This window comes from Diceros bicornis, chromosome 23, assembly GCF_020826845.1.
Source record: "Diceros bicornis minor isolate mBicDic1 chromosome 23, mDicBic1.mat.cur, whole genome shotgun sequence".
Taxonomy (NCBI): domain Eukaryota; kingdom Metazoa; phylum Chordata; class Mammalia; order Perissodactyla; family Rhinocerotidae; genus Diceros; species Diceros bicornis.
In genome coordinates, this window is record NC_080762.1 from 49,382,489 (window position 1) to 49,400,882 (window position 18,394).

At 40.1% G+C, this 18,394-nt stretch overlaps 1 protein-coding gene across 1 annotated transcript in view; it reads left to right on the forward strand.

Moving 5' to 3' along the window:
- The window catches only part of IBTK (inhibitor of Bruton tyrosine kinase), a 129,757-nt gene extending 112,910 nt beyond the window's left edge, over positions 1 to 16,847 (forward strand). The window contains exon 29 of the mRNA XM_058566713.1: positions 15,292 to 16,847. Coding sequence (XP_058422696.1) covers positions 15,292 to 15,348 — 57 coding nt within the window. The 3' untranslated portion in view covers positions 15,349 to 16,847. The remainder of the gene's footprint in view (positions 1 to 15,291) is intronic.
- The last annotated feature ends 1,547 nt before the right edge of the window (positions 16,848 to 18,394 follow it).

Below are 18,394 nucleotides of genomic sequence, written 5' to 3' on the forward strand. Positions count from 1 at the left end.
CCAACAGGCACATGAAAAGATGTTCAACATCACTAATTATTAGGAAAATGCAAATCAAAACTACAATGAGATAGAACCTCACATCCATCAGAATGGCTATAATTAAGAAGACAAGAAATAGCAAGTATTGGAGAGGAGGTGGAGACAAGGGAACCCTCTTACACTGCTGATGGGAGTGCAAACTGGGGCAGTCACTATGGAAAACAGTATGGAGATTTCTCAAAAAAAACTAAAAATAGAAACAGCATATGATCCAGCTATTCCACTACTGGGTATTATCCAAAGAATATGAAATCAAGAATTTAAAGTGATTTATGCATCCCTATGTTCATCACAGCATTATTCACAACAGCCAAGAGGTGGAAGCAACCCAAGTGCCCAAGAACAGACGAATGGATATAGAAGATGTGGTGTATATGTATATATATACAATGGAATACTATTCAGCCATAAAAAAAGACAAAATTGTGCCATTTGCAACAACATGGATGGACCTTAAGAGTATTATGTTAATCAAAATAAGTCAGACAGAGAATGACAAGTACCACATCATTTCACTAGTATGTGGAAGATAAAAACATGGATAAGGAGAACAGATTAGTGGTTACCAGAGGAGGAGTGGGTTGGGGGGAGGGCGAAAGGGATAAAGGGGCACACGTGTATGATGATGGATATAAACTAGATTATTGGTGGTGAACACGATGCAGTTTATATAGAAACTGAAAATATATGTACACCTGAAATTTACACAATGCTATAAGTCAATATGACCTCAATAAAAAATGAGTAACTTCTGTATAGAGGGTAGAATTCAAGGAAAGGAAATAGAAAGTATAGTCCCTTCTGTCTCAGGACTGACATTTGAACTGAGAGTGACAAAAAATAATATAATGTAGTATGTTCTAAGAGCCTGTAAGAAGAGATATAGGTAATAAGTACTAGAATTAAACATAATGACTGAGATTTAAAGAAAATAATTTTATTTGGTTGTAGGTTAAACAACATTTGTTTTGCCTTAGTTATATAGAACCCCTAAAATGACCTTATCTTAAACTTTTCAGATAGTACACCATTCAAGGCGAAAAGCAGGCTTACTAGGAAGGAGATTTATGTCCTCTTTAACATCATTTGCCCTCATATTTCTTGGTGTAAACTTGCTACTTCTCTAGGGTTATCATCAGAAACCAAAGTCATTTGTATATAATTTCACTAAGTTTGCCATAAGATTATTTCTTTCATCGGTAAGATGCTGTAATGCTACGTAAGTGAACTAGTTGAGGAGTTCTTATGGAGCTGTAGCACTTTGGTATTACTCATCAGGATTAGATAGTTTACAGAAATATCAAGGATTTTAAAACAGGGCAGAATGTAGGATCAGTACAGGGGTCCCTAAAATGTTTTCTATGGAATGCAAATTCTGAGAGGTTCTGATAGTGCTATATATTTCTAAAAATCCCTGTGGTTAAGTTAATTTTGGAAATGCTGGGTTAAAGACTACAGGACTTCTCAGAACCTGTAATCTGCTAATACACATTGCAAACTCTCAAGAAGGGACTTTTACAGCATGCTTTATTTTAAAATTTATACTAAATTTATTTAACCAGTGAACTCCTTTTTTTGAGTAATATTCCTAGGGACTGGAGTTCTTTGGAGAATATTCTGGATTATACTGGCATCAAAGTTAGATATAATAGCCCTGGAATTAGACTAACTAGCAAGTCATTCTACCTCTCTGAGCCCTGTGATCTCACCTATACATTAAGAATAGTAATTCCGAGGGGCGGAGTGAAGATGGCGGCATAAGCAGACTCGGAACTCACCTCCTCCGGTGGACACAGCCAATTTACAACTACTCGTGGAAAAATTACCCCTGAGACAGAACTGAAAACTGGATAAGAGGAACTCCTGCAACAATGGACAATCCTAACTGAGGTAGAAGAGGCAGAGACTCCCTTCTGGAGAGAAAAAACGCCGCCTTCACAAGCTGCCAGCTTCATGGCCGCCGGGAGCAGCACACAGGTACGCAGCCCTCCCTCGAGGCTCAGGGCCCTGAGCCAGGGAGCGCCCCCGCTGTGGCCATTTTGTGGACCCAGCACAATCGAGACCAGCGGCATAATATCTGACTTTGCCTGCTACTAAAGCATTGGGGAGTACCACCAGAAAACCCGGTTCACAAAGAAACTAAAACTGGCTCTTAAAGGGCCCACACACAAACTCACCCATTTCAGAAAGCATCCTAAAATCACCACAAAGAAAGGTGCACAGTGCTTTGGTGACAAGAGACTCACCTAATAGGCCCTGAGTGCATCTCGGTGAGGGGTGAGACCTCTCCAGGGACTGGGACATTGGTGGCGGCCATTGTTGTGGCCTGGTGTGGGTGTGCTGACACAGACGCCATTGGAGTTCTCCCTGAGGCCTGTTAGCCCAGATCTGCCCCACCCGCTAGAGCACCGATTTAATCCAGCTCAGCCAGGGCAGGCAGTCCACCCTAGAGACTGGCCCCACCCAACAACAAGCCCTCAGGCAACTTGTGGGCCTGCATAGATTGGTGACTGGATTCTCTGCAGCCTGGCAACTGAACCGACTTGAGCGGGGCAGGGTGTGCACAAGGAGTGGGTGGAGAGTGTGGGGCGGTGGTGGAGTGTGTGGGGCTCTGTGGAGACTGGGTCCGCTTGGGGAGGTTGGGGCGCACACACGGGGCAGGACTGTGTTGACTGTGTGTGTGTGGACCTGTGGGCGGCAGGGCTTGTCAGCTGCAGAAGACTTGTGCTTCTCAAAGACCCACATAGGAGGTTTGCCTTACCTTCCAAAGCCTGAAACAATTGGGTGCTCCTGTGCCTGAGGCCAGCCTCACCCAGCTGCAATCCTCAGAGAGCTGACAAGAGACCTAATAGGCTAGAGGCTTATAGCAATTGTAAGGCCCTGAGCCTAACAACCTGCCACACTGGGGGCATACTCACTTAAAAGAAATACTGCAACACGAATGTGGTATTAGAACTTGCAGCCAACTGTGCTGGGGCTCCCCACACCTGATAAAGAGACTGAAGGGCCCACAACAACTACAAGCAGCTGAGCATTACAACAGCTGGCCAGGAGCATAACTCAGCCTCCCTGGGCGCCTACAGGGAGAGCAAACAGGCCACAACAGAAGGACACACGTAGCCCACATAGGGGTCACCCCTGGAACATTGAGAACTGAGGGAAGCACACTGGAAGCCTCTTAAGTCATCACTTACATAAGGTCACCTATCCAAGAGCAGGAGACGTAGTTGACATACCTAATACATAGACACAAGCACAGGGAAAGAGGCAAAATGAGGAGGCAAAAGAATACATTCGAAGTAAGGGAACAGGACAAAACCCCAGAAAAGGAACTAAGTGAAACAGAAATGAGCAACCTACCCGACAGAGAGTTCAAACTAAGAGTGTTAAGGATGCTCACTGATCTGGGGAGAAGAATAGATGAACTCAGTGAGAATGTCAACAAAGAAATGGAAGATATAAAAAAGAACCAATCAGAAATGAAGAATACAATACTGGAAATGAAAAATTCATTAGAGGGACTCAAAAGCAAAGTAGAGGATACAGAAGAACGGATCTGTGAGCTGGACGAAAGACTAGAAGAAATTACCCAAGCTGAACAGGTAAAAGAGAAAAGAATTAAAAAGAGTGAGGACAGTCTAAGGGACCTCTGGGACAACATCAAGCACACTAACATCTGTGTTATAGGTGTCCCAGAAGGAGAAGAGCAAGACAAGGGGGCAGAGAATCTATTTCAAGAAATAATAGATGAAAACTTCCCTAACCTAAGGAAGGAAACAGACATCCAGGTACAGGAATCACAGAGAGCCCCAAACAAGATAAACTCAAAGAGGCCCACACCAAGACACATCATAATCAAAATGTCCAGAATTAAAGATAAAGAGAGAATCCTAAAAGCCGCAAGAGAATGTCAAGTTACATACAAAGGAAACCCCATAAGGCTATCAGCTGACTTCTCAGCAGAAACCTTACAGGCTAGAAGAGAATGGCATGATATATTTAAAGTGCTAAAAGGAAAAACTTACAGCCAAGAATACTCTACCCAGCAAGGTTATCATTCAAAATGGAAGGAGAGATCAAAATTTTCCCAGATGAGCAAAAATTAAAGGAGTTTGTCACCAAGAAACCAGTGCTACAAGAAATGTTAAAGGGACTGATTTAAGGGGAAAAGAGAAGACCACAAATAGGAAAAAATATCTATTTCCATGATTAGAACGTAATGGATACAAATGCACAACAAAGAGGTTAGATATGATATCAAAAACATAAAAGGAGGGAGGAGGGGAGTTAAAGAGTACGGCTTTTAGACAGAGGTCAAACTAAAGTGACCATAAATTCTGTATAGAAGAGGAAAGGAACAGAGAAGGACTACTAAAACACTGAGAAAAAAAAAAAAGTTAAAAAATGGCAGTAAGTACATACTTATCAATAGCTACTTTAAACGTCAATGGACCAAATGCTCCAATTAAAAGGCATAGGGTGGCTGACTGGATAAAAAAACAAGACCCATATATATGCTGCATACAAGAGACACACTTCAGACCTAAAGACACTCACAAACTGAAAGTGAAGGGATGGAAAAAGATACTCCACGCAAATGGCAATGAAAAGAAAGCTGGGGTAGCAATGCTCATATCAGACAAAATAGACTTTAAAACAAAAACTGTAAAAAGAGACAAAGAAGGGCATTACATAATGATCAAGGGAACAATCCAACAAGAGGATATAACACGTAAATATCTACGCACTCAATGTAGGTGCACCTAAATATATAAAGCAATTATTAACAGACATAAAAACAGAAATAGACAGTAACACCATAATAGTAGGGGACTTGAACACTCCACTTACACCAACAGATAGATCATCCAAACAGAAGATCCATAAGGAAACATTGGCTTTAAACGACACACTAGATCAGATGGACCTAGTAGCTATATACAGAGCATTCCATCCCAAAACCGAAGAATACATGTTCTTTTCAAATGCACATGGAACATTCTCCAGGACTGATCACATATTAGGCCACAAAACAAGTCTCCATAAATTTAAGAAGATTGAAATAATACCAAGCATCTTTTCTGACCACAACGGTATGAAACTAGAAATCAACTATAGGAAGAAAATCAGAAAAACCACAAATACGTGGAGATTAAACAAAATGCCACTGAACAACGACTGGGTTAACGAAGAAATCAAAGAAGAAATCAAAAAATACCTGGAGACAAATGAAAATGAAAATACGACATGCCAGAATTTATGGGATACAGCAAAAGCGGTTCTAAGAGGGAAGTTTATAGCGATACAGGCCTATCTCAACAAACAAGAAAAATCTCAAATAAACAATCTAACAATGCACCTAAAGGAACTGGAAAAAGAAGAACAAACCAAGCCCAAAATCAGTAGAAGAAGGGAAATAATAAAAATCAGAGCATAAATAAATGAAATAGAGACCAAAAAAACAATAGAAAAAAATTAATAAAACCAAGAGCTTGTTCTTTGAAAAAATCAACAAAATTGACAAATCTTTAGCTAGACTCACCAAGAAAAAAAGAGAGAAGGCACAAATAAGTAAAATCAGAAATGAAAGAGGAGAGGTTACAACAGACACCTCAGAAATACAAAAGATTGTAAGAGAATACTATGAAAAGCTATATGCCAACCAATTCGACAATCTGGAAGAAATGGATAAATTCTTAGAATCATACAACCTTCCAAAACTGGATCAAGAAGAAGTAGAGAATTTAAATAGACCAATCACCAGTAAGGAGATCGAAACAGTAATCACAAACCTCCCCAAAAATAAAAGTCCAGGACCAGACAGCTTCCCTGGTGAATTCTACCAAACATTCAAAGAAGACTTAATACCTATCCTTCTCAAACTCTTCCAAAAAATTGAGGAGGGAGGGAAGCTCCCTAACTCATTCTACAAAGCCGACATTACCCTGATACCAAAACCAGACAAGAACAACACAAAAAAAGAAAATTACAGGCCAATATCACTGATGAACATCGATGCAAAAATCCTCAACAAAATACTAGCAAATCGCATACAACAATATGTTAAAAAGATTATACACCATGATCAAGTGGGATTTATTCCAGGGATGCAGGGATGGTTTAGCATTCGCAAATCAATCAACGTGATACACCACATTAATAAAATGAAGAATAAAAATCACATGATCATCTCAATAGATGCAGAGAAAGCATTTGACAAGATACAGCATCCATTTATGATAAAAACTCTGCATAAAATGGGTATAGAAGGAAAGTACCTCAACATAATAAAGACCATATATGAGAAACCCACAGCTAATATCATCCTCAATGGTGAAAAACTGAAAGCCATCCCTCTAAGAACAGGAACCAGAGAAGGATGCCCACTGTCACCACTCCTGTTTAACATAGTACTGGAAGTCCTAGCCAGAGCAATCAGGCAAGAGAAAGAAACAAAAGGGATCCAAATTGGAAAGGAAGAAGTGAAACTGTCACTATTTGCAGATGACATGATTTTATATATAGAAAACCCTAAAGAATCCACCAGAAAACTTTTAGAAGTAATAAATGAATATGGTAAAGTTGCAGGATACAAAATCAACATACAAAAATCAGTTGCATTTCTGTACACTAACAGCGAAGTAGCAGAAAGAGAAATTAAGAATACCATCCCATTTACAATTGCAACAAAAAGAATAAAATACCTAGGAATAAACTTAACCAAAGAGGTGAACGATCTGTACACCGAAAACTATAAAACATTTCTGAAAGAAATTGAAGAAGACACAAAGAAATGGAAAGATATTCCGTGCTCTTGGATTGGAAGAATTAACATAGTTAAGATGTCCATACTTCCTAAAGCCATCTATAGATTCAATGCAATCCCTATCAAAGTTCCAACAACATTTTTCACAGAAATAGAACAAAGAATCCTAAAATTTATATGGAACAACAAAAGACCCCGAATAGCTAAAGGAATCCTGAGAAAAAAGAACAAAGCTGGAGGTATCACACTCCCTGATTTCAAAACATACTACAAAGCTATAGTAACCAAAACAGCATGGTACTGGCACGAAAACAGACACACAGATCAATGGAATAGAATCGAAAGCCAAGAAATAAACCCACACATCTATGGACAGCTAATCTTTGACAAAGGAGCCAAGAACATACAATGGGGAAAAGAAAGTCTCTTTAACAAATGGTGTTGGGAAAACTGGATAGCCATATGCAAAAAAATGAAAGTAGACCCTTACCTTACACCATACACAAAAATTAACTCCAAATGGATTAAAGACTTGAATGTAAGACCTGAAACTGTGAAACTTCTAGAAGAAAACATAGGCAGCACGCTCTTCGACATCGGTCTTAGCAACATCTTTTCAAACAGCACGTCTGACGGGGCAAGAGAAACAATAGAAAAAATAAACAAATGGGACTACATCAAACTAAAAAGCTTCTGCACAGCAAAGGAAACCATCAACAAAACGAAAAGACAACCTAACAATTGGGAGAAGATATTTGCAGATCATACTTCTGATAAGGGCTTAATCTCCAAAATATATAAAGAACTCATGCATCTCAACAACAAAAAAACTACCGACCCAATTAAAAAATAGGCAAAAGAACTGAACAGACATTTCTCCAAAGAAGATATACAGATGGCCAACAGACACATGAAAAGATGTTCAAAATCTCTAACTATCAGGGAAATGCAAATCAAAACTACAATGAGATATCACCTCACGCCCGTCAGAATGGCTATAATTAACAAGACAGGAAACAACATGTGTTGGAGAGGATGTGGAGAGAAGGGAACTCTCATACACTGCTGGTGGGAGGGCGAACTGGTGCAGCCACAATGGAAAACAGTACGGAGATTCCTCAAAAAATCAAGGATAGAACTACCATATGATCCAGCTATTCCACTGCTGGGTATTTATCCAAAGAACTTGAAAACACCAATTTGTAAAGGTACGTGCACCCCTGTGTTCATTGCAGCATTATTCACAATAGCCAAGACTTGGAAGCAACCTAAGTGCCCATCAAGGGACGAATGGATAAAGAAGATGTGGTATATATACACAATGGAATACTACTCAGCCATAAGAAACGATGAAATCCAGCCGTTTGTGACAACATGGATGGATATTGAGGGTATAATGCAAAGTGAAATAAGTCATTGGGAGAAGGTCAAATACCGTATGATTTCCTTCATTAAGTAGTAGATAATAACAACAATAAACAAACACATAGGGACAGAGATTGGATTGGTGGTTACCAGAGGGGAAGGGGGGAGGGAGGAGGGTGAAAGGGATAATTCAGTACATGTGTGTGGTGATGGGTTGTAATTAGTATTTTGGTGGTGAACATGATGTAATCTATGCAGAAATAGAAGTACAATGATGTACACCTGAAATTTTTACAATGTTATAAACCAATGTTACTGCAATAAACAAACAAACATAAAATAATAATAATTCCTATCTAATGAGAATATTAGAGATTGCTAGTTCATATAAAGAACATAGTTTATTATAAGCACTAAAGAATTTTTACTTATAAAAACAGCATTAATTGGAGAAGGAGAGATCCACAAATGCAGCCACTGTGATTCCTCAGCAGAATGTAACAAGTCTAGAAAAACTGAGCAGTATGAAAAACAGACAACTGTGAAACAATAGGAAAAATTTCAACTATTTTATATTAACATAAGTTTTGCTTTGGTTCATGATTCATAATTTGATCCCATAATTGGTTCACTATTTATTAAACTGAGTATTTTCACATACATTATCTAATTTAATCTTCATAAAAAAATTGCTGAGATATTGTCTTTTTTTTTTTTTTTTGGTGAGGAAGATTGGCCCTGAGCTAACATCTGTTGTCAATCTTCTACTTTTTGTTTATGGGATCGAGCCATGCTCAATGAGCAGTGTGTAGGTCTGCGCCCAGGATCCGAACCTGCAAAACCCGGGCCGCTGAAGCGGAGCACGCGAACTCAACCACTACGCCACCGGGCTGGCCCCTATTGAGTCTATTTTTATATTTAATTTTACAGATGAGAAAACTGTAGTAATAAATAAATAACTTTCCCAAGCTCCAACAACTAATCTGTGGAGCCTGTATTGAAACTCGGATCTGATTCCAAAGCCCACTCTCCATTTTTGAAAATAATGTATTCACATAGTTAAAAACTCGAGTAATATAAAAAGATGAAAAGTCACACCTCCTACCCTTGCCCATTTCCTCTAGTTCCCGCTACAGATTACCCACACATTTATTAGATCAGGTGGTCTTCCAGTTCCTTTATGCAGACTGAAGCATATACAAACATATGTTCTTGGTTTTTCCTAGAGGTGCGGAGTTCTCAGACATGACATCAAAAGCATGATCCATAAAAGAAAATAGATTTAAAAACTTTTGTGCTGTGAAAGACCGTATTAAGAGGATGAAAGACAAGCTACAGACTATATCTAGAATACAGGAAGAAAAGCATTTTAAAAATAGAACAATCCAATTATAAAATGGGCAAAAGATATAAACAGATATTCCACCATAGAGGAGATAACGGATGGCAAATAAGCATATGAAACCATGTTCAACACCATCAGCTATTAGAAAAATGCAGGTTAAATTCATGGTGAGACGTCATTATACACCTACTAGAATGGCTAAAATGAAAAACAGTGATATCTAACACTAAATGCTAGTGAGGGAGAACATGGAAAACCTGGGTATCTCATTTGCTGGTGGGAATGTAAAATGGTACAGCCACTCTGGAAAATAGTTTGGCAGTTTCTTGCAAAACTAAACATGTGCTCACCATTTTTATGACCCAGCAATTGTACTCTTGGGCATTTATCCTAGAGAAATGAAAACTTATGTTCACACAAAACCTGTATACAAATGTTCATAGTAGCTTTAACCATAATAACAAAATACTGCAAGAAACTTAAATCTCTTTCAACCCGAATCTCCTACATTATGGGTGAATAGTTCTTAGTCTTTGTGCCCACTATTTACTCACTAAACTGGAGGATTGTGTAACTTGTCTCCAAGATGGCGGCAATAATCCCTCCTATCCTGCATTCAACTGAACAGACTCTGGCACATCTCTACAATGGAATACTACTCATCAGTAAAAAGGAATGAACGATTGATACAAGCCACAGCCTGGATAGACCTCAAGGGTCTTATGCTTAGTGAAAAAAATCAATCTTGAAAGATTATGTACTGTATGATTTCATTTATATAACATTCTCAAAATAACAAAAGTATAAATATGGAGAACAGATTAGTGGTTGGCAGGGGACAGTAACTTGGGGTGGGAAGGGTTAGTTGGGAAAGGGGGGCACAGATACAAAGAGGCAGCTTGAAGGAGTTCTTTTGTGGTGATGGAACAGTTCTGTATCTTGATTCTGGTGGTAGTTACACGAATCTATACATGGTATAAAATTGTATGGAATTATATGCATATACACATGCATACACATGAATATAGGTTAAAATATGATGAAAATTGAGTAAGGTCTATAGTCTAGTTAACAATAATATACTAATTTCAATTTCCTGGTTTTGATATTGTACTGTATCACTATATATTGTCCTATAATTGTAATATTGTACTATAGCTATACTTTTGATATCACTATTTGGGGAAATTGGTTGAAGGCTACATGGGACTCTTTGTACCATTTTTGCAACTTCCTGTGAGTCTATAATTATTTTAAAATACAAAGTCTCAGAAAAAAGTACATGTGGGGTGAGAAGGATTATTGCCACTTTCTTGGAGACAAGTTACATAGTCTTCCAGCTAAGTAAGTAAATAGTGACACAGAGACCAAAAACTTGGGCTCTTGGAGCCAGCCAACAAAAGTCATGATCCTGATGATCTGCCCATGTTTGGTGAGAGGACAGAGGGCAGGAGCCAGCTCCAGATGTACTTTGGCGAGAACCCTCAGGGCTCCATCTCCATTAACTCAGGCTTAGATGTACTATCTGTCTTTGAGGGTGAAGAGTCTACTACACAGGGTAACTAACTGACAAAAACTAAAGGGAAATGTAGGCAAAGACCCAATCCTGAAAACGAGGCCAAATTGGAGAAAGGAACGGGCAATTAATCCCAGAGATTAGGCAGACTTGAGGAGTTTCGGCAGCAGGGGAATCTGAGCCAGTGTGTCCTGTGCTGGCAGTGTGACTCATCTCCAAATCCTACAGTGTGGGGTTCAGATGCAGGTAGAATGCACAGACTGTCGAAAGGGCCCTAGGACTGGGAAGATCCGAGCTCACAGAAGATATCATGGTGAGGGGCTACAGAAGGCAAACAGTGGAAATCAAGCAAGGGTCAAAGTACAACCAAGAGAAAAGAAGCATTTTGATTTTCTAAGGAATCCTAAATTCTACCTTCTTTCCTTTACCACTGCATTTCTTGCACATATTTTCAATTAGGAAATGACTGCAAAGTATTATACTTCTTTTTATAGAACTGAAATACTGATTTACCAAGAATTGTTAACGTTAGACTTAGACGGAATCAAGCCACATATGATGACTGAAGTCATTCTATATTTTTGGTGTGGGGAGTGGGTTCTGAATGGCAGTGTGCTTTATGGACACTGTCCCTACTTTTTTCTCTGAACAAGAAAGAAGAGCTTTTAAAATAATCTGAATGTAATTCCCCAACAAAGCTATGTCAATATGTTTAAATATTTGGGCTTAAAATTTTCGCTGACCAAGTAGCTCTCTTGTTTACTTACTAAGACGGTAAAGAGGCGAGTTACTTTCTCTTTTGTTCCATCCCTGCACCCCAGGGTAATGGGAGTAGACCAATAGGTTGAATTCATGTTCCCACTAATTGTGAGTGGTCATGTGAATAAACGCTGATTGTCTTATTCAGAGTCCCTGCCTTTCCATCCCATCCTCGAGAATGTTCTATATAGAACTAACTCCAAAGAGTTGCCGCAACTCTTTGGTCCTTATGCCCACACATTGCTGTGACTCAGTCCCCTACCTGAATGTTAGAAATGTCAGGTCCTGGGCACATGATCCAAATGCTTTCGTGGGACCTAATTTGATTTCAGAATGCCTGGCTTTAAACAGATCATATTAAAAAAATCAACGTGATAGTCAATTATTCCACACAGATGAGAGGCCTGTTTTCACTGGCTACTGAATAAACAGTGCTTCAAAATTTTGGATTAGTGTGGGATACTATTTAAATGCATGCTCTTAGTTAAACAGAACACTTGGAATAAATAACAAAACCTGAAGCATTTGTGAATAATAGTTTTAATAATAAATGCACTTGTTCAGTTGCCTTTATAACTTTTAAATTTGGCATTTGTTTCATATAGATTTTTCCATTAGAACATAATTCCACGTGGTACCAAATATCACAATGGCTGTATTTTAACAATGACAATAGTGGCTATAAAAGCCAGGATTTCAATTAGCAGAAGGTTTATATACTAATTTAATAGGAAGATGATTCTGAATTTAGTTTCACATATTGAATAAGTGTGTTGCACGAAAGCATGAAGTGATGCTTCTGCAGGAAGCCAGGCTGGTGGCACATAGACTGGAAATTAGTGCAAAGATGTTTAACCCCAGGTGTTTGATTGTACCGCAGTCTGCTTGCTGGCATACCATGACCTTACCTGCCTAGGATTGCGATCTTCCAATAAGAATCTGGTTAACACCTGTTCCTTATCTCAGTGGGTTGCCATCAAAGTTGGTTTTTTAAAAAACACAAAACTCTTTGAGCTTCTCTGACATAAGTGGGAATTACCTTTCATTTTCTATTCCAAAATAGCTTAGTCTTGGGAAAGCAGGACCTAGAATTCTGGGCCCAGGCCCTGGGTAATAGCTCATAGTCCCCCTTACACACTGTCAATGGCCATTAGGTTACCCTGATTCCTCTATAGAAAGAACAGCCCAGCACTGGAAACCCTCAGGGGATAGCCAGGATTATAAACTGCTATCAGAAGAACCAAAACTATTTACTATGTCAGAAGGAGAGATCTGCAAATATTTTTTATTAGAAAAGGAATGTGTCTAAGAGTTGTGTCTAGTTTTATATTGACTCTGTGTCTTGGTTTCATGACTCTTGTCTATGAAGCATCTTGTGATACTTTCAAAAAAGGTTTGAGTGACTGAGTATATATTGCCAGGCTCTGCTAATCACTGCATGTTTTAATCAAAGAGAAAATATGGATTCTGTGGGTTCTGAAAGTCAACAGAGAATTAATCAAACTTCGTTCTGAGCATTGAGTCAAGACTTGAGTAATGAAGCAGGGAGTGGACTGGCCTTCATTAACACACCTTCATCGAGGTAAATTTTACTTTGGGCTAACTCCACCCAGAGCATGTTTATAATCAGCAGTCCAATTTGTAGGGTAGAGCCAGTGTAGAACATTTTGGCTTGATAATATAGCAATGTCATCTTTGTCACTATAGTGGTGGTTACATTCTGTCGATGACTTTGTAATTGATCTTGTGGTGAGTTTACAGGCCTTTCATCACAAAGTAATACGGTAAGTGATATAAAACAGTAATTTGCATTTACCAGTATATACTGATATACACTAGGTTGTCAATAATGGCTTCACTTTTCAGAAAACATCCTCTTGATGGCAAATCCCTCAATAAGAAATGTATGAGGGGACTAGGTGTTTCAGCAATACCTAATATGGATGAAAAACATGGCAGAATCCCAGGAAGGCTGAAGCTCTTAGCTGTGGTAGTGAGGACTGCAGGTGGTTTTCCCTGTGTTAATTGAGGCCAGAAGCATTCATGATGTGGCTTAAGAAGAGGATGCTCTGACACCTGAAGTGATGTATGAGTAGGACTTTAGGACTTCCTACAGAGAACCACTTTCTTCCCCAGTGGCTTTATGCTACAGCCCTGAAAATGTCAAGTGGAAGCTTTCGGCCACATTACCTGTTTGAGCCCTGTAATCTTACAATGCATGGTGGCGACAACAATTTTGGCAAAAGGCCTTGATAGAAAATCCTTGAAACTCAAGAGACCAAGCAACTCAGATGGTTTGGACTCTCTAAGCAAGTACGCAGAGGATCTACTGCCTTGGGCGTAGAGCAGCCGAAGACTTTTCCCAGCTCTCACTGAACCATCATTGATAAGGGCTCATGGCATCCTGCCTGTCTGCTCACCTTAACAAGGGGCAAAGAAGTCTGCACTTAGTCAGATGTTCTTTCTGAGCCACAATGTGGGGAAGGAGAAGCTTACTCAGACAAAACAAGGCTTGCCAACCCTTTCTTGTACTTATGGACATTTATGAACATTGCTACAAATTGGGGAGAATCCTAGGCATCTCTCCCGGCTCCCTTGCAATAGCATCCAGTTCTTTGGCTAATTAATTCCAGGCGAGGTGAAGAACTATAAGCAGTAGCATCATCACCATGCAAAACCAAGACATATGGGAAAAGTTAAAGATGTGGTGTTCTTGTGACTGTGGGTTATATTCCTCAGTGATGTGAGTAAGGCCCCCAGTGGCAAAGAGCATTTGTATTTGGACTTCAAACCAAAACTCTTACTGGGATCTGCTTAAGCTTGGTTTTTAATTTCTTGAAATAGTTTCAGAATCTATAACTGACATGAGGATATTAACATCTGCATGTCGATTTTGCTTTTAAATTGCATCAAGAAATATTGGAAGGTTTTAAAACTTTAATATTCAAGCATAGAATAAGATAGACTCAATCAGACTATGTAAACTTTCCCATTGAATCTTGAATCTCCTCTGTGTGTGTGTGTGTGTGTGTGTGTGTGAGCGCTCTGAATGTTTTCTGTTAGGTTTTTAGCTATGTAGTGTACATCAGCTTATTTACTCTCCAGCATGGTGAGCTGCAGGGTAAGCCTGTGGTTCCCTTGGATCCAGTAAAGCTGTGATTCTGTGGGAACATTTATAATATCACGTTTTCTGTCTCTCTTCTCCTAAAGGGCTACTGAGGGAACCGAGGACCCCTCTGGGGCTTTTGCATGCGTTAGTCAGCTCTGCTGCTCGTGAGCTATTGGCAAGCACCAGCTATCCCGCCCTCCCCATCCCCCATCCTGGGAAGCACATCTTTATCATTATAATGTATTCCTTATTCTGGTCTGAAATTTTTTTCTTAAAAGAGAAGGGTGAATGTGTGTGTGTGTGTGTGTGTGTGTGTGTGTGTGTGTTTAGGGAGAAGGATGTAGAAGAACGGGTGATTTATATGCTTCAAATTCTCTTCCATTTTACAGGAGGGTCGCATGCTATTTCCAAGACAGAGACATCCTATGAGAAACAGATTTTATTAGAGTCTGAAATGACAGGAATGGTTTAAATTTAGCGCTGGGGAGAGAATGCTGCCTCTAGGTAACGTACATCTAAAATGATTCCAAATGTTTAATCTGATGCCAGCTGTGCAGCCTTCTGGAGAAATCATTTCACATCATACACTTCAGAGCATTTAGTGCATATGTATCCCTCGGTCACAAATACCCTTAACTGAAAACAAGCAGCCCCTGCAGTGCTACCCCCTGAAAGGAGCTGCTCCCTCCCCCGGCCCGTCCAGTCACATTTCCAGCACCAGCACTTCATCCCACGAGCTCAGTGATGAGCTCGGTGTGATGCAGACCAATAAACTCTGCCCGTTGGGACTGAGTTTCCCTGGGTACACTAGCCGTTCACTCCTGCTTATTTTCCTTGGGACCTGGTGAATCGTCTTTTGTACTGTCATACATTGTGTGACTCATTTCAGGCTGTTTTCTGCCCAGTCTCAGCCGAGTGGCTCCTTTCTGGAGGGTCCCTTTCCTGCGCTGGTAAATGTCACGAATCACAGCACAGCACTTCATAGGAACTCCACGCTGGCTTCACGGGAGGCTAGTGCAGTTACACAGGAAGAGCAGAACAAGGAAATTGCCTTCCTGAGGTGAGGGTGCCCAGGCCCCCCGAGGCTTACTTTAAGACCATATTTTGCATATTGCTCTGTGTGATGACAGTGTTGGACTTGGTAATGTTGCTCCCTTTGCTTTTGTCGACAGGAGGCCTGTGTGTCAAATGCAGAATGTGAAATCAACATCTGCTTAAAGAAGTTTTCAGAGCAGACGTGGCTGGTGGTCGCTCCCATTTTCCAGTGGCCCCCTTCTGCTCCCTTCTTCCATTGTTATTTTCTCCGTGAACAAGTTTTATTTCTCCTTGCATGCCCTTTCTAATTTATGACAAGACAGTTTTTCCAGAGTAAGCATTGCTAGTTTAATCAGAAAAATAAGTTTGTCCAGTATACCTATAATTGATAACCTTCATATTCTCTGGAGATTTGAGAACATTTTGGTGCCTCTCTTAATATTAAAGCAGCTAATAATAATCATTGCTCCCACTGAAGGGCCAAGAAGAAGACACAGAGACGTCTGGTGTCTGGTTCAGGTGCTCAGGGCAGGCTGGGCCGCCTTCACACGTTGGCCGCGACTCCTGATGGCCAGGGCTGCTGTGGCCCTCGGGCAGATGTTGAATCTGCTCAGCAGAACAAAGGAAATCTTTTCCCAATTGTTTTATTTAATTGCTTTCATTTTTTTTCAGGGCACATTTTAGGTTTATACAAGCGTAAAACTCAGCTTTTGCTGGATTAGGAAATGGATTGTAAAATATTTTGCTGGGACACGAAATACCTCACCCCGAGATGAGCTCAGGATCTTGGTCAAGGCTCAGATGCCTCGAAAGTTTAGGTTAGGAAGAAAATGTGACAGGAAACAGTTGCATCTCCATGCTAGATAGTTACCTAGCGAGCAAAAGAGATCCTATGTAATAGACGCCGCAGTCCTGATGGAGCGCTTTTCCTGGTTCCTGAGCCAGCCAGCCCTGACTCGGAGACATGCAGCCGCTCCCACAGCTGAAGCCCACAGAACGTAAGGCACGGCATGCTTTTGCTATGTGTTTTAAATTAGCTTAGTCAAGCTATAAATATTTTTGGTAATTTCTAAAAAACGAAATGTTTCTAAGACAGAAGACTGAGTTGTGCAATACAAATTAATTTCTTATGGAGGTTGGGTCTGGAAAATAGAATGAAAGTGTGTTTCCATCCCTGGCTGGTCCAATAGGGTTATAAATAATTGGTCAAATTTGCTCTGAGGATTTCTCAGTTACCTCAGGTATGAAATTCAAATTCCTGCCCGTGGACTCTAATAACCTCTGTCGCATGCCAACACCAGCCTCGTACAAGCGTCCCCATCTCTCTCTCTCTTTTTTTTTTTTTAATAATTTTATTTATTTATTTATTTTTTCCCCCAAAGCCCCAGTAGATAGTTGTATGTCATAGCTGCACATCCTTCTAGTTGCTGTATGTGGGACGCGGCTTCAGCATGGCCGGAGAAGCAGTGCACGCCCAGGATCCGAACCCAGGCTGCCAGCAGCGGAGCGTGCGCACTTAACCGCTAAGCAATGGGGCCAGCCCAAGCATCCCCATCTCTTGATGCACACCTCCTCATGAGCTGCTTCTAAACTGATTGCTTTTACCCCACTTTCCCTAACTAGAATAATTTCTGCCTTGCTTTCTGCCATGCCCTGTCTCCATTTCCCTTGTCAATACCAATGGAGACTCTTTTATCCTAAGAACCTTTCCTGAAGAAATTCAAACAATTTCTGATCACTTACCTCTTCTCTTTTCATTCTGTAAGTGACATTGATAATATATACAGTAGACACCTGGCACTCACTGAAGATCCATTCTGACAGTCCTCAGAACAGGAAAATGCTTCAAATACCATACTGTAATAGAATGGTGATAATGTTTGAGCAGATGGAAATGACAGGACAGATACATAGCTTTTTCTTCTTTTCCTCTTATTCTTCCTCTTTCCCTCTACTCCTTCATAGTATGAAAGAGACAAAGAGTGATCAAGGAAATACTGGGAAAAGCTGGAGTTCTTAAACTGGACAAACCTGGCCTGGAAACACTGGGCTGAATTGGATGATACTGAGATTTTTCAAACTTTGAAACTAGTCTTGATGTCTTTACCAGACTGCTGCCAGGGCCCTGGCAACATTGTCTATTGTCACTCCCCATCCCCTTGGTCAAGGAAACTAAATGTCAGTGAGGCAGATAGCACCTAATTATTATTGTAATATGCAGAAAATAATGCTGGCACTAGGGTGTGTGGGAGGATACAAAAAGGAAAGACTTAAAAGAAACTTAGAAAATGCTACCATACTCCAAATCATCAAATCTCTATCATCTGTTGGATTGTATCTTGTGCTATGATGGGTGCCACCCAGCAGCAGTTACACAACCATACTCTTTTGGTTCTAATGATTGGAGGAGGCACAGAGCAGTGGGAATTGGGATTGAAGAGGTGGGGTCGGATATAA